Raw genomic sequence first — 17890 nt, 5'->3', positions numbered from 1 at the left:
TTTCTTAAAAGTTACACTGTTTCTTCGTAAGACCCTATTTCTACCTTCCCTTTGAGCAGCATAGTATTACACAGGTTTTTAGAATGCAAGTTAGAATGTAACAACTTGGCAACTGTCAAGTACACAGGATATTAAAATGGCTATTTTTACTTTGGCACTTACTGATTTATAGCAGAGCTCAGTTCCTCCAGCTTTCTGAAGTCGCTCACATTTTCCAGTTTAGCCAAAGGTTCCATTCGCTTCAGTATTATTTCCAACATATCTGTCATTTTCTTCAGCGTACGGGATTCTAGTCCAATTCCTTTAATGCAAGAAAGAATGCATTTTTATTACAATGGGGTAATGATGCAAACAAAAGGTAAAAAAAAACACGTTGCATAAACCACCACAACTTGCAATGTGATTTGCCTTGCCCTAAAACAATTAGATAATTTTCCAAACCATTTCAGTTGGTGTTGTTTTTAAAAATATCATCTCTAGCAAGAGCTAGATAAACAAAGGCCCACAACTTAAAGTAAATGCCAAAATGTGTGGGAAAACAAGTAGGTTATTTTTTAATAATCCAATGTTAATGATATAAATTGAACCGCCCGAAAGACCAGTGGAAGTAAATCGTGGTAAATTTCAAAAGGGAGCTGGATCACCAGTTTAACTAGTCAAAATCTGTGCAACTTTGCTGAAAGTCTAAAGGAGACTGGTTTATTAAATAAGCTTACAAACTCATGTTACCTTTAATTTATTGTTACCTAAGCCCACAATGAATTTGCCACATGCTAATTTTTGATTATTTTAAAATCCTGCTTTCCAAAAAGAGGAACATTTAAGAACCTATTTCCTGTTCTATGCTTGCCTTCTTCAATAAAATACAAGCCTCAAGATCTGGCGTCTATTGAAACTTATCCATCTTCCTGAGCGCTCACACTCAAAACCCCATACCCGCACTTAACTGTAGCAACAGACTGTTTTAACTGTGCATACAAAAGGAAAACACATTCTGTTATATGATGTTGAGTAATTTTACAGTGAATTGCTAGCAGCTAAATAGAAATCACATCTCATTTGTATTGTGCAAATGCTACTGTTGTACAACATGATTGTGGTACATGTTGGTGTCTGCTTACAGAATTTCAAAGAATGAAGTACTTTCAATCTGCTGTACATCAGTTCAGACTTGATATATGTCACAGTCAAATCAAAGCACTTGGTAGAAAAATCTGCTGAGCCTTCTAATTCCTGGCTGTTAACAGTTTCCTACCTAAGAGTTAAACTTCAAACCTATTTTGACTTACTAGTTTAATGCTAAATTAATGCAAAAACTAATCAATTCATGGGATTAAAAGTACTGTGTTGGATCCGGTATATACAACATTCATCATACTTCACCCAACCAATACATTGTCATGATTTATTCGGACAATCACTTAGCATTACAGTGTGCTGGTGATATGCATTTCATCGACTGCACTAATTTTATTTTGTACTACAGTAAGTACACTCAGTGACCACTTTATCAGGTACACCTGTGCACCTGCTTGTTAATGCAAATATCTGATCAGCCAATCATGTGGCAGCAACTCAATGAATAAAAGCATGCAGACATGGTCAAGAGGTTCAGTTGTTGTTCAGAAAAAAACATCATAATGGGGAAGAAACGTGACCGTGGAATCATTTCTTTTAAAATTCATTTAAATAATTGTGTACATTTTTCTGGCATCTCATCTCATTCTCCTAAACTGTAGGGAATATAGTTCTAAAATACTTATTCCCTTCCCATATAGCAAATATTCTATCACTGGAACAAGTCTACTGAATCCTTACCAGGTTCAGTCTATGACAACAACATCTTTTCATAGGTAAGGAAACCAAAACTACAGTACTTTAGCTGCAGTCTCACAACAGCCATATAAAGTACAATTGCAGTAAGTCCTTGTTACTTTTGTATTCAAACCCTGTCATAATATATGTTCACATAATGTTTGCTCTTCTAATTGATTTTAGTACATGCAAGGTGGCCTTCGGTGACTGGTATGAACACTTGTAGCTCCCTTTCAACATGAATAACCTTTTACTATTTAACAAATCTACCTTTCTAGTATATCAAAGTGCAAAACCACTCACTTTTCCACATTATATTCCATCTGCTCTGTTCTCTCTACTCATTCTGTTTGTCTATATCCGTGAAATCTTTTTACATACTCCTCCACATTAACAATCCAATTAATTGAGTGTTGACGGCAAACCTGGTGAAAAGATACCATTTCAGCCTCTGAGCCAAATCGCTGATACAGATTGTTAATAGCTAGTGACCAATCCTTGTATCACTCCACTAGTTTATTCCAATTTTGATTTTTCTGTGCAATCGCAAATTCAACATCCACATCAGTATACTAGCTCCAGTTCCATGTGCTCTAACCTGCATGGGACCTCATTGAAAGCCTTCAAGAAATCCAGCATACATATAGTTTATCTAGTCTAAAATATTGTGAAATAATAGCTTTACGCTGGATGCTTTTTAGTTTGCAGAAAGGCTCTGAGTGGAACGCGAATGCTGTAAAGGGTGAAATAGATTTCTACTCACAATTGTAAACCTTGGGGTAATTATGTAAGCCATGAGCCATGAACAGACTGAATAATTGTAAAAGGCTATTCATCTGTAAATTACTAAATTGTATAAATTGCTTAAGAGCTGTCAAAAGCAAATACATTCTATACTGCAGTTGCTATGTAAAACCAAGATATGTGAACATATATTTTACCATTGATTTTTTGGCAAAATAGAGCTCAATTTCAGACAGCATTTACTGAATACGTCGCTTCTCATGCTACCACAGTAATTACAGAATGTTTGATCAAAATAAGTAAATTGCTGCAAATGAAGTAAGTGCATTTTGCAAAGCAGGTTAATATGCAGTATAACAGAATGGTAGCAATAACATGTGTGTTGTGTATAAAGGCAAACAATGACTGTGCTGTACTTAGATTTTCAGAAGGCATTTGGCAAGAAGCTGCATAATGGTGAAAAACAAAAGCTCATGTGGTAGGATGTTACATATCTATGTGAAGAAAACATCACCTTGTGAATAATCAATAGAGAGTGGACATGATTGAGTAGGCGTGTTCTGGTCACCTCATTACAGGAAAGATGCAGAAGCTTTAGAGAGGGCGCAGGGGAGATTAGAGAGGGTGCGGAAGAGATTTAGCAGGATGCTGCCTGGATTAGAGAGCATGTCTTGTGAGGTTAGGTTGAGCAAGCTTGGACCTTTCTCTTTGGAGTGGAGGAGGATGAGAGTTGACTTGATAGTGATGAACTAGATGTTAAAAGGCATAGATCAAGTGAATAGCTAGAGACTTTTTCCTAGGGCAGAAAGTTTTTAGGTGATTGAAGGTAATATCAGGGGCAGAATTTTAAGGTGGTTGAAGTAAGGTATTGGGGAAATGTCAGAGGTAAGTTCTTTACACAGAGTGTGGTGAGTGTATGGAACACCCTGCCAGGGATAGTGGTAGAGGCAGCTATATTACAGGAACTTAAAAAGTTCTTATATAGTTAAATGGCTGGAAAAAAAATGAAGGGCTATAGAGGAGGGAAGGGTTAGATTGACCTTAGCACATGAAAAGGTCAGTACAATATCATGGGCTGAAGGGCCTATAAGGTGCTGTAGTGCCCTATGTTCTATAACTGGGTTTCATGTTGGCAAGATGTAAATAGGGACGGCCAGTATGACTTGCGCTGGGGCCACAACTTTTTATAATTTACGTAACTGGCTTAATGAAGGCACCAAAGGTGGGGTTGTAGAATTTCGTGACCATAGCAGGGAGAAGTAGGAAGTAAAATGTGGAGAGGGCATAAGGAAGGTGCAAAGGAACATAGATAGATTGAGAGAGTGGGCAAAAATCTGAATCAAAAAAATATATAATGTGGGAAAATGTGACATTGCCCATTTTGTAGGACAAATTTTAAAAATGCATACTTCTACATGGTTAGCTGAGATGTATAGAGATCTAGGAGCTGTGCAAAAGGCAAGCATGTAGGTGAAGCAAGTAACTCGGAATGCTAATAGAATGTTCTTATTTATTGCTATTAAATGCAAAAATAAAACATATATATATAAATATAAAAGTACAAAGGGTATGCATTATTTATGCAGCACATAGGTGACCATACAGCAAGAGCACTGCATCCAGTATTGATAATTTTATTTTACAGAGGGATATTAATATATCAGAGGCAACACAGAGAATATTTACTAGACAAACGTATAGAACAAGTAGGTTACTTTATGAGGAATTTATGCAAGTTTAGCCTGTGCAAACATTTTGAAGACTGACATACAGATGAGAAAATTTTCAGATGCTGGAAATCCAAGCAACACACAGAAAATCCTGGAGACCCTCAACCCAAAACGTCGACTGTTTACTCACTTCCATAGATGCTGTCTGACCTGCTGAGTTCCTCCAGCATTTTATGTGTGTCGCTTGAAGAGAAGAGTGAGCGCTGACTTGATTGAAACACTTAAAGGTGCTTATCAAGATGAATGTAAAATGGTTATTTCTTCTTATTTGAGAATCTAAAACTAGGGGACCTCTGTTGAAAAATAAGGTTGCCAGTTCCTCACAGGGCAGAGGGTGCAGAGTATTTTATGAGAGTGGAGAGAGAAAATTCAGGATCATTCTTATATATCTGGATTATAAACATTATATTTCCTACTGTAACTTAGTTTGAATGTAACAAAGTTAGTTACGTTGTCACATCACTAAAGCATCTGCTGTGAAAAGTTATTTTGATATTTGCTGTTTGTAAATAAATATAAAATCAAGATACGCTTTGTGTGTATTTTTTAAAACTGCAAATTCTTGCCCACATATCAATAAAGCAAGATACACACAAGGTGACCCCTCCCCCAAGTAATGAAGGGGATGTTGCATTCCTATGTCAAAATTTTCCTTAATTTGAAACCGCATCATCTGTTGATGTGAAAAGCAAGTTGAAAAATAATTAACCTTGTATTGCTTTTGTTTTTCTCCCCATACCCACCTCCACACACACAAGTTTGTAAGAGTGAGTTTTATCTTGTATTTCAAATCTTAGATAATAATTTGTAACTTCTGTAAAGGGCAATTTCAGTAATCAGAGCAGTTATTAACATGGGATCGCCTGCTCTATTTTAATTTCTCCAGTGGCACTTCTTATATGATTGTTGCTAAGTTTACTCAGCAAGTGGTAAAGATCTATCTGAGGCATTAATAACACCTTTTGTCACTTGCCTGTCACAAAAAGAATCAAATTTATCACTATCTGTTAGCAGCATATTTAATTTAAAAGAGATCCCGCACACACCTTCATCACTGAAGGTTTAATAAATAATCACAATGTAAGTTATTCTAGGTGTATATTATTAATCTAACCAGAGTACTATATGTTTGCAAACCTAATAGCCTCACAAGTTACTTCCATTGAAGATGTTTGAATTAATTTGATCAGACAGCAATCTAGGTGACCTTACTTCAAAAAGCATACTGTAACAATGAACTAATGCAGAAGCTTTAAATTTTACAGGACTTTAAAAGTCTTGTTTGCCTCATAATTAAATCTAAATTTAACCTCTATTTCTTTACTTGTAGTCTCCATGACACTTTTGAAAATGTGGTTGTGGAAACATTTTAATGAGTTTCTTTAAGTGCAAGTCCAAAAAGCATTATTTTTCTCATGGATGTCTTTGAAAATGAAATCAAATTACTTTCTTGTGTAAATAGCTGGAGGCAAATTTACAATGAAACACTTACTTCAGGTATATTAGACACACTGTAAATTAAGGTTCAGTTTTTAAAAATTTTTCAATTACCATTTTTTCCAAATTTTCTTAATTTTTTATTTCTAAATTCCCACAAAATACATTAACAAACAATAAACATCATACCTGATTTCTAAACAATAAAGGACTTCATTAGTTATTTCCAAAGGGGTTTGGTGCACACCATAAATCTCCTTGCTGTCACTTACAGAATGGTCCAAGTGCATGGTAGATAGACCAATCTAATTCATAAATTATGGTTTGTTAACAGTCTATAAGTGAGACAGCAACACACCTCTCACACAGACTCACCATATCCTTGCCAGTCATCAATATGTTTTATCAAATTATCTTTTAATACTTCTGCCTAAAATGGAACTACTTAGAGCAGAGATGTATCACATTCATTTTCTACCATCATAATACAAATGTGAATCTTCTTTAAACTATTAATTAACAAGATAAAGTTGTTTCATTATTTTAATACTATGACATCTATGGCAAAGAATATCTATTCTCCAAGCATCTACCTGAACCTCAGATTATCCTTCCCCCAATCCCACCATTGCAGCATTCATTCAACATCGACACAACCCTTTAGCAAAAAGGTGTTGTTTATCTTGTGAGTACAGTTTTGAACCAAGATTCAAATATGTCCTAGTGTGCGGTTTTGTACCTCACCACAAATGCAGCTTGCCTACTGAGTTCCTCCAGTAGATTGTTGCTCCAGATTCGAGCGTATACAGTCTCTTTCAAATGTGCGCATTGTGACTGCGTAAGAATTGGCAACATACTAACACTGAATATCAGAATGTGAGTTTCAGCTCAGTGTTATACAGTGAAATCCAGCCATGCATTTCTGAAAGATATATAATTGAAGCTCTCACACATTTTGCAACTTTCACAACTGATGTTAGCATGATCTTCAAAGCTGTTTCAATGTCAAAAAATATGTGAAGCAATTTCTAAGTCATGACAGCTTGAAAAAATAGTGCAAAAGGAGGATATTCCAAAAATGTAATTTTCACCAATGTCAGTCAATGAAATTATTGGTCATGAAGTTCTCTCAGTTCTATGCCAAACTATTATGTGCGATTGCCATCAACATAGAACATAGAATAGTACAGCACAGTACAGGCCCCTCGGCCCACAATGTTGTGCCGACCCTCAAACCCTGCCTCCCATATAAGCCCCCACCTTAAATTCCTTCATATACCTGTCTAGTTGTCTCTTAAACTTCACTAGTGTATCTGCCTCCACCACTAACTCAGGCAGTGCATTCCACGCACCAACCACTCTCTGAGTAAAAAACCTTCCTCTAATATCCCCCTTGAACTTCCCACCCCTTACCTTAAAGCCATGTCCTCTTGTATTGAGCAGTGCTGCCCTGGGGAAGAGGCGCTGGCTATCCACTCTATCTATTCCTCTTATTATCTTGTACACCTCTATCATGTCTCCTCTCATCCTCCTCTCCAAAGAGTAAAGCCCTAGCTCCATCAAGTTTGGGGTTCCAAGTAAGTAAAGTCCTGTACTTGCTGGCTATTCTTTGCTGTTTTTTAAATACTCATGGAGTTCACTTGCATAACAGGAAATGGGTACAGCATCCCCAGTGTTTGAATACTCCTCTTCCTACTCCGACACTTGCAAGGATGCTAATCCTTTCTCCTAGTTCCTCCATTTCAGCTGCATACGTTCCCATGATGAGGCTTTCCATTTCAGAACACAGAAGTTGTCCTCTATTTTTTTTTTCAGAAACTGGAGTTTCCTCTCAATGGATGGGTAGTGGGGTTCTTAATGTTATGCCGTCTTTCTGAGACACTGCTCCTTTAAGATATCTTGAATATTACGGAGGCTGGCTCCATCACAGGTACTAGTCTCCAAAGTATCCAAGACACCTTCAACGAGTGGAGGCTCAGGAAGGCGGTGTCCAACATTAAGGGCCCCCACCAGTCAGGGTATGCTCCCTTTTCATTGCTACCATCAGGAAGGAGATACAGAAGCCTGAAGGCACACACTCATCATCCTGAAACAGCTTCTTCCCCTCTGCCATCCAATTTCTAAATGGACATTGAACCCATGAACATTACCTTCACATTTCATTTTCATTTCTGTTTTTGCACTACCTATGTTAATTAACCTATTTAATATACATATATGTGCTTACTGTAATTCAATTTTTTTCTATATTTATCATGTATTGCATTGTACTGCTGCCACAAAGTTAACAAATTTTATGACAACACACATCAAAGTTGCTGGTGAACGCAGCAGGCCAGGCAGCATCTGTAGGAAGAGGTGCAGTCGACGTTTCAGGCCGAGACCCTTCGTCAGGACTAACTGAAGGAAGAGTGAGTAAGGGATTTGAAAGTTGGAGGGGGAGGGGGAGATCCAAAATGATAGGAGAAGACAGGAGGGGGAGGGATAGAGCCAAGAGCTGGACAGGTGATAGGCAAAAGGGGATACGAGAGGATCATGTCTCATGTACGAGAGGAGGTCCGGGAAGAAAGACAAGGTGGGGGGGGGGGACCCAGAGGATGGGCAAGGGGTATAGTCAGAGGGACAGAGGGAGAAAAAGGAGAGTGAGAGAAAGAATGTGTGCATAAAAATAAGTAACAGATGGGGTACGAGGGGGAGGTGGGGCCTTAGTGGAAGTTAGAGAAGTCGATGTTCATGCCATCAGGTTGGAGGCTACCCAGACGGAATATAAGGTGTTGTTCCTCCAACCTGAGTGTGGCTTCATCTTTACGGTAGAGGAGACCGTGGATAGACATGTCAGAATGGGAATGGGATGTGGAATTAAAACGTGTGGCCACTGGGAGATCCTGCTTTCTCTGGCGGACAGAGCGTAGATGTTCAGCAAAGCGGTCTCCCAGTCTGCGTCGGGTCTCACCAATATATAAAAGGCCACATCGGGAGCACCAGACGCAGTATATCACCCCAGTCGACTCACAGGTGAAATGTTGCCTCACCTGGAAGGACTGCTTGGGGCCATGAATGGTGGTAAGGGAGGAAGTGTAAGGGCATGTGTAGCACTTGTTCCGCTTACACGGATAAGTGCCAGGAGGGAGATCAGTGAGGAGGGATGGGGGGGACAAATGGACAAGGGAGTTGCGTAGGGAGCGATCCCTGCGGAATGCAGAGAGAGGGGGGGAGGGAAAGATTTGCTTAGTGGTGGGATCCCGTTGGAGGTGGCGGAAGTTACGGAGAATAATATGTTGGACCCGGAGGCTGGTGGGGTGGTAGGTGAGGACCAGGGGAACCCTATTCCTAGTGGGGTGGCGGGAGGATGGAGTGAGAGCAGATGTACATGAAATGGGGGAGATGCGTTTAAGAGCAGAGTTGATGGTGGAGGAAGGAAAGCCTTCTCTAACTTCCGCTAAGGCCCCACCTCCCCCTCGTACCCCATCTGTTACTTATTTTTATGCACACATTCTTTCTCTCACTCTCCTTTTTCTCCCTCTGTCCCTCTGAATATACCTCTTGCCTATCCTCTGGGTCCCCCCCCTTGTCTTTCTTCCCGGACCTCCTGTCCCATGATCCTCTCGTATCCCCTTTTGCCTATCACCTGTCCAGCTCTTGGCTCTATCCCTCCCCTTCCTGTCTTCTCCTATCATTTTGGATCTCCCCCTCCCCCTCCAACTTTCAAATCCCTTACTCACTCTTCCTTCAGTTAGTCCTGACGAAGGGTCTCGGCCTGAAACGTCGACTGCACCTCTTCCTACAGATGCTGCCTGGCCTGCTGCATTCACCAGCAACTTTGATGTGTGTTGCTTGAATTTCCAGCATCTGCAGAATTCCTGTTGTTTGCGTTAAATTTCATGACATTTGTTAATGATATTAAACCTAATTCTGGCTATCAAGACACCTCTCACATGCATCTCTACCATTTCCACATGTCTGCCCTCACACCACACATCCCCACCCTCCTCCATGTAACGGGGATAAGGTTCCATAGTCCTCACCTACCACCCGATGATTCAAAGAGTTCAAAGGATTCCAAGTATTTTTATTATCAAAGAATGTATAAAATTATACAACCTTGAGATTTGTTTGCTCACAGGCAGCCACAAAGCAAGAAACCTGTTAGAACCCAATTAAAAAATAAATAAAATAAAGACCAACTCACGATGTGCAGAGAATGGAAAAAAAACACAAATTATGCAAACAGTAGAAGTAAGCAACAACATTCCAAACCTTAGATTCAAACCCTGAAGCAGCCTAGAGTAGGCCTAAAGCCTCACTTATCAGTCCAGCGGGCATGGAGCACAGCAGCCAGGGCAGTCTTCATAGCCTCAGCACCATGGAGAGAGGAGTGAACATCGCAGGATTACGTATTCAATCCCAACACCCTGTCTTCCCAGCATATCGTTTACATTGCCCAAACAGCATATCATACCTCGCACTGGGATCTGGGAACAGCTGCAGCAAAAGGCTCTGGGACTAGAACATACTGCCCAGCGACTCGCTTCAGGCCCAGCTTTCACTGCTTTCAATTTCTCAAAATCGGCTCGGTGTCCAGAGTGTATGGGCATCGGAACTCCTCTGTCTTGTTTTCCCCTCTCTGAACGGCTCGCTCTATCTGCGCCGATACTGCCTCCACATCCAGTATATTATTCTCTGCAACTTCTGCCATTTCCCACAGCATCCCTCCACCTGGAACATCTTCCTCCTTAACTCACATCTCCACAGGGTTTGCTCTCTCTGTGGCTCCTTTGTCCATTCATTTGTCCCCCCCAATATCTGTCAACCATTCTAAATGTTACACCTGCCCTGACACCTCCTCTTTCTCCACCATTCAAGGCCCTAAAGAGAGAGGCAGCACTTCACATGTGAATCCATTGGTGTCATTCATTATATCCAGTGCGCCCAATGTAGCCTCCTCTAAATTAGTAAGACCCAAAGCAGAATAGAGGATTGCTTTGTCAAGCATTTTTGCTCCGTCTGTCAAAACAGCAATGATCTCCCAGTGGCCAGCCATTTTAATTCTACTTCCCATTTTCGCATTTACATGTAGGTCCAAGGCCCCCCCTGCTGTCACATTGAGGTAAGGTGCAGATTGAAGGAGCAACACCTCATTTTCTACCTTGGTAGTCTCCAATCTGATGACATTAATATTAATTTCTCTAACTTCTGGTAAGCATTTCTGACACCTCTCCCCCCTTTCTCGATCTCTGTGTCTCCATCTCTGGAGACAAACTGTCGATTGACACTTTTATGAACTTACCAATTCCCACAGGTATCTCATCTATACCTCTTCCTATCTGGTCTCCCATAAGAATATTATTTCCTTTTCTCAGTCCTCTTACTTCAAAGAATGGGAATTCCCTGTCACGACCATGGATTCAGCAGCGCAGCAGATACAGCAATTGCGCTCGTGAAAATGCACGTGACATTATTTCATTGTGCTATTATTTAACTCCATTCGTTCCGTCGTAGTGTTTGCCGAGACATGAACTCAGGACAGATCACAGCTATGCTTCGCTGTCTGTTTGCATTCAGCCTTCCCTGAGAAACTGGACTGTCGAGTCAACTGACTCTGAAGACTAGCGGTATCCGTTTAATGTTTAGATGTTCTTTTCAGCCGCAGTGTAGGCTTCATTTTCCTTTTGAGAGTTTTAGTTAATGGCCCTGTTTGGCCTAGCGTTTATTGTTTTATTTTCCCATTAATACTGTTCGCATTAAAGTCAGTGAAATGTCGACCTGCTTCAGTGTCTCTCACTCCGGACTTGGGCCATATCCGAACCTGGTAACTTTTCCTCCCTCCACCATTGAAGCCACCCTCACTCATATCTCCTCCATTTCCTGAACGTCTGTGCTCACTCCATCTTCCTACCACCTTAAGTTCCTCTTGTCCTTACTTACCATGAGTCTCTGCATCCAACATATCATCCTCCACAGCCTCCATGATCACCAAAGAGATCCTACCACCAAACATATCCTTACCTCCCCCCTTCTTTGTTTTCCACAGATCGCTCCCTCCATGATTCCCTTGTCTATTAGTGGGATTTCCCTCCCCACTAATCTCCCTGCCAGCACTTATCCCTCAAGCAGAAGAAGTCCAACACCTACCCATTCACCCCTTCCCTCATCTCCATTCAGGGCCCCAATCAGTCCTTCCAGGTTAGGCAACACTTCACCTGCAAATCTGCTGGAGTTGCCTATTGCGTCCGTGGCTCCTGATGAAAGCTCCTCTACACTGGTGAGACCCATCGGAACTTAGGGCACCGCTTCACTGAGCACCTCCATTCCATCAGCCAAATACGGAACTTCCTGGAGGCCAAACATTTTAATTCCAATTCCCATTCCCATTCTGACAAGTCCCTAGTCTCCTCTTTTGCCAAGATGAAGCCACCCTCAGGGTGGAGGAACAACACTTTATATTTGGTCTGGTTAGCCTCCAACCTGATGGTATGAATATTGATTTTCTCCTTCCGGTGAAAAAAAATTCCCTCCCACTCACTTCTTCTTCTATTCCCCACTGTACCCTCTTACCTCTTCTCACCTGCCTATCACCACCCACTAGGTCCCCTCCTCTTTCCCTTTCTCCTATGGTCCACTCTCCTTTCCTATCAGATTCCTTCCTCTTCAGCCCTTCATCTTTCCTAACCACTTGGCTTCACCTATCATCTTCTAGCTATCCTCCTTTCCTTTCCCCCACCTTTTTATTTTGGCATCTCCCCCCTTCTTTTCCAGTCCCGAAGAGGGTCTCAGCCCGAAACAGTGACTGTTTATTCACGTCCATAGATGCTGCCTGACCTGCTGAGATCCTCCCAGCATGTTGTGTGTGTTGTCTTTATTCCATTGCCTACTGCCCTCGGCTATGATTTCTTCTTCTTCAGCCTTTTTCCTCTTCCTCCTATCACCTCCCAGCTTCTCACATAATTCCTTTTCCCTTCTCCCCCACCTTCCAACCTTCCCTCCTTGCCTAGATTTACTTAATCATCCATCAGCTTGTGCTCCTCCCTCTCCCCAAATCACTTATTCTGGTCTCTCCCCCAGTTGTTTATTTTTTCTGGTCTTGATGACGGATCTTGGCTTGAAACATCAACTGTTTATTTCCCTCCAAAGATACTGCCTGATGGGCTAAGACCATTCTTTTGAGTGTGTTGCTTACCTTTCAGTTGTTTGTTGATGAAAGGGTATCAGATAAAACACAGTTAATTAGGAATTCACATACATGATGAATGCTTGTGGCCACGTTTTAATAAGGTGTTGAATAAACAAAGATATAACGCAAGCACAGTGAAACACATTCAACTGCAAGAATATGAAATTACACTATAAAGTATGATTAAAATGGAAGCCCAAAGACAGAAAAATGTACTTGTTTTTTTTTTCTCAAAGAATCTTCCAGATTTTAAGCTATTAGAATGATAGATCATTAAAACACATCTCAACCTGGAAAGTAAAAGCTCTGCTGTTCACAAGAGATTGTAAATGCTAAAAGGTATAAATGTATTCCATTGCCATACATTTGGAGCGGCAGGGAAAATAAGAAAATGCACCAGAAAGCAAATGAAAGAGAATCAATAATAGTCCATGTAGTCAATATCTTATCTGAATAGACTGTTAAAAGATCATTAAAAAGAGCCAGTAAGAAGCTTTAGAAGGAATCATTTAGATATTCACAGACATTCCGTTTACAGGTCAGTTTTTGATTGGAGTTAGATTGCAAAGATAGCTAGAGAACTGATCATTTGATATTGAGTCATGCACAAATAGCAATGCTTTGGACAGTGTATTAGCCTGTGGTTTCACAATTAAAAGACAGGAACTGACAGATGAAAAGAGGAGTACGGTCGGTAGCATTAAGGTTATAAATACATCAACTGTGGCAATAGAGGATTTAAATTGGGTGCCAACTGGTGCTCCCATCTTCCATCATCCGTTTCTCCTGCCCTCTTAGTAGATGTAACACTTGCCCTTGTACTATATTCCAGGGGCCTAAACAGTCCTAGATGGCATCCATTAGTCTTGCGAGACCATGGATCTGCGCCTGGAAAGTCTTCACTCTCCAGGGTGCAGGCCTGGGCAAGGTTGTATGGAAGACCAGCAGTTGCCCATGCTGCAAGTCTCCCCTCTCCACGACACCGATGTTGTCCAAAGGAAGAGCAAGGGCCGATACAGCTTGGCACCAGTGTCGTCGCAGAGCACTGTGTGGTTAAGTGCCTTGCTCAAGGATACAACACGTTCCCTCGGCTGCGGCTCGAACTCACGACCTTCAGGTTGCTAGTCGAATGCCTTAGCCACTTGGCCACGTGCCAAGTGAGGTAAAGATGAGGTAAAGGTTTTTGTGCATCTTCTCCAATGTTATCAACTGCATTTGATGCTCTTGATGTGGCCTCCTCTACGTTGGCAAAACCAAGCGCACACTAGGCAATCATTTCACAGAACATTTATGCATAGTGCGCACTGGCCATCCCAAGCTCCTGGCTGCAGACCATTTCAACTCCCTTTCCCAGTCCCACAAAGACCTGCCCATCCTTGGCCTTCTCTACTGCCAGGATGAAACCAAATGCAAATTGGAGGAATAACATCTTATTTTCCTCTTGGGTAGTCTATAACACAAAGGCATGAATATTGAGTTTTTCAATTTTAGTTAACCCTCTCTTCTCTCCTTTCCCCCTCTCCTTCTAATCCTCCAGTCCTTTCATTTCTGTCCCTTCTCCCCACACAACCCCCAGCCTTTTTTCACCCATCTTCACCCCCTTCTTCCTCTTATCCACCTATTTAATACGAGTTTCCCTCCCTCCCCCAACTTCTGCCCTTCCCAACATGATTCTAGTTGTGGTTCACCTTTCCCTTAATGGTTCCCATCCTCATCTCCTTTATTTCGCAGAATCCAGCACCGGTAGCACTTTGCGTACCTGCTTATCTCCTTCCAGCAGCTGTCTCCTACCTTCATACTCCCCTCCATCCACTGCATAGATAGTGAATTTTTATCTCCTCCTGTACATTTGAACTATATAGTATTTTCAAATCTAACTTTATGCAATGGAATCTGCTGCCTATTCATTTCAATGGGAGAAGATAATGACTGCAAGTGACAATGGTGTAATATGTAACGTCATATTAAAGTAATTAAGTTTATTATTGTTGCTATATTTTGTTTTTCACTTTTTGAATTAATTTTATTTTAATGGAGCATTGATTTTTACAAGATTTAAATGTTTTTCGATATTGTCAAATGCAATATGCTAAAAAATTGTATTTTTTAATAACCATCCCTTCATGTGAAAATAAGATAGTATCAATGTTCCTTCTAATTTGTAATGACCAGCGTGTGCAAAATTCTTGTGCATTTTTTTGCCTAGTGACAACATATGCGCACTGAAGTGGAAGTAATTTCTTCAATAAAAACAGTAAAAATAAGCCAGTTCTAAAATCTGCAGACAAATCATTACAAACTCCATGTTGCCAACACTGTCCACATCAGAAACCGGAAAAGGAAATGTGATTGTGTACAATCGTGAAATATACTTAACAGGACAACTAGGAAGAGGGTGAGCTAGTAGCAAAAGATGTGTGTGTGCACACAAGCACACAGCTGAGAGGGGACATTGGATAGTACTTTCTATACAGAATTTACTGTAAAAAATATTCAAACAGTCCTCTTAAAGGTGAAATATTTTCCAATTTGTATGAAAGGTCAGAAAAAGTTAATAACCATCCTTTCATGTGAAAATACCTCATACCATATTCTTGTGAAAATTTTGTCCACCTTATCCATATCCCTCATGATTTTTATAAATTTCTATAAGCCACCTATCATTCTCCTGTGCTGCAAAAAATAAGGATCTATCATGGCCAACCTCTCCCTAAGTTACGGCTTCTAGTCCAGACAGCATCCTCTAAATATCTTCAGCACCCTCTCCAGCTTGACAATGTCTTTCCTATAAAAGGATGAGCAAATATCAAAGTTCAAAATGAATTTATTATCGAAGTATATATATGCCACCATATACAACCCTGAGATTCATTTTTCTGTGGGCATATTCAACAAATCCAAGAAACATAACAAAATCAATGAAAGACTGCACCTAACAGGATGGATAAACACCAATGTCCAAAGGACTACAAACTGTGCAAAATACAACGAAAAAAAAGAAGAAATAAATATTGAGATCATAAGATGAAGAGTTCTTGAAGGTGGGTCCATAGTTTGTGGGAACAATTCAGTGATAAGGTGAGAGAAGTTGAGGGTAGTTATCCCCACTGGTTCAACAGCCTGATGGTTGGGGGGTAATATCTGTTCCTGAAGCTGATGACGTGGGTCCTGAGGCTCCTGTACCTTCTTCCTGACGGCAGCAGTGAGAATAGAGCACAGCCTGGGTGGTGGGGATCCTTGATGATGGATGGCACTTTTCTGCAACAACATTCCGTGTAGACGTGTCAATGATGGGGAGGGCTTTACCTGTGATGGACTGGTCCATATCCACCACTTTTTGTAGGATCTTCCATTCAAGGGCATTGGTGTTTCCATACCAGGCTATGATGCAACCAGTCAATATACTCATGCTGAATCTTCGCAAACTTCTAAGGAAGTAGAGGTGCTGCTGTGCTTTCTTAGTAATTGCACTTAAGTGCTTGACCCAAGATAAATCTTCTGAAATGATAACACCAAGAAATTTAAAGTCGCTGACCGTCTCCACCTCTGATCCCCTGATGAGGATTGGCTCAAGGACTTTCGGTTTCCTCCTTCTGGAGTCAGTAATTAGCTCTTTGGTCTTGCTGACATTGAACCACATTTTCAATCTACCTTCTATATGCTGATTCATCACCACCTTTGATCTGGCCAGTGACAGTGGTGTCATCAGCAAATCTAAATATGACATTACAGCTCTGTTTGACCTCACAGTCACAAGTATAAAGTGAGTAGAACAGGAGCTAAAGCACAAAGCCTTGTGATTGGGGAGGAGATGTTGTTGTCAATCCAAACTAACTGGGGTCTGCAAGTGGAGAATTTGAGGATCCAATTGCATAGGATATATTGAGGCCAGGTCGTGAAGCTTATTAATTCGTTTTCAGGGCATAAATATAAAACTCAAAGTGCATCTTCGCCAAGGACTTATATAATTGAAAGATGATATCTCTGCTCCAAAAGTCAATGTCCTGATTGATAAAGGTCAGCACGCTAAATGCCTTCTTCACTACCCTGTCAACTTACATGGCCACTTTCAGCAAACTGTGCACTACACTGCCAGGATAGATGAATCGTTTACATAAATAATTATAATCAGAGATCACAACACTGATCCCTGGGGCACCTCGCTAGTCACAGACCTACAGTCAGAGAATTGGCCTTCAACCATCACTCTCTGCTTCCTATCATCAAGCCAGTTCTGAATTCACCTTGCCTGGTGGATTCTCATTCAACCTCACCTTCCGGATCAGTCTGGCGTGGGTGACCTTGTCAAAGCCTTACTAAAGTCCACATAGACAACATCTACTGTCCAACTTTCAACTATCCCCTCAGTTACTTCTTGGAAAAAGCCCAAAATATTCATCAAACATGACCTCCCATGCACAAAACCCTGCTTTCTATTCCTGACCAGGCTTTCACTATCCAAGTGATGATAGATCTTACCCCTTAGAATTCCCTCCAGTAACCTCCTTACAGATGAAATCAGGCTCACTAGCCTGTGGTTGCTCGACTATCCTTGCTACCTTTATTGAACAATAGAACAACATCAGCCATCCTCCATTCTTCTAGAACTTTGCCAGTAGCTCATAACAAAGGAAATATCGCCACAAGGCCTCCAGAATTTTTCCCCTGGTCACTCATAACGTCTGGGGGTGAACTAGGTCAGGGGATTTGCCCACTTTAATAAACTTCAAGGCTGCAAATACCTCCTTCTTTGTAAGATACACATGATCAAAGACCTCACTACTTATTACCCTCATTTCTTTGGCACCAGTGATGTCCTCCTTAGTAAACACAGAGGAGAAACAGTCAATAAAAATCGCAGCCGCCATCTGCATCTCTGCATTTAAAAGTTCAAAGTCAACTGCCTCGTTCAAGTTTATTTTATCACTAAATATCTCTACCTAGGTTGTGATCACCTCAATAAAAGTTTCATGTCTGAAGCCCTCAGCTTCCG

At 40.9% G+C, this 17890-nt stretch overlaps 1 protein-coding gene across 1 annotated transcript in view; it reads right to left on the bottom strand.

Moving 5' to 3' along the window:
- LOC140187101 (alpha-1,6-mannosylglycoprotein 6-beta-N-acetylglucosaminyltransferase B-like) overlaps positions 1-17890 on the bottom strand; it is a 919793-nt gene that overhangs the window by 786471 nt on the left and 115432 nt on the right. Inside the window, exon 3 of the mRNA XM_072242054.1 lies at positions 163-301. Within this exon, the coding sequence (XP_072098155.1) occupies positions 163-301 (139 nt within the window). The remainder of the gene's footprint in view (positions 1-162; positions 302-17890) is intronic.

Source organism: Mobula birostris, chromosome 24, assembly GCF_030028105.1.
Source record: "Mobula birostris isolate sMobBir1 chromosome 24, sMobBir1.hap1, whole genome shotgun sequence".
NCBI classification, from domain to species: domain Eukaryota; kingdom Metazoa; phylum Chordata; class Chondrichthyes; order Myliobatiformes; family Myliobatidae; genus Mobula; species Mobula birostris.
Note: the sequence above shows the minus strand (reverse complement) of the source record. Positions and strands in the feature narration are given on the sequence as shown.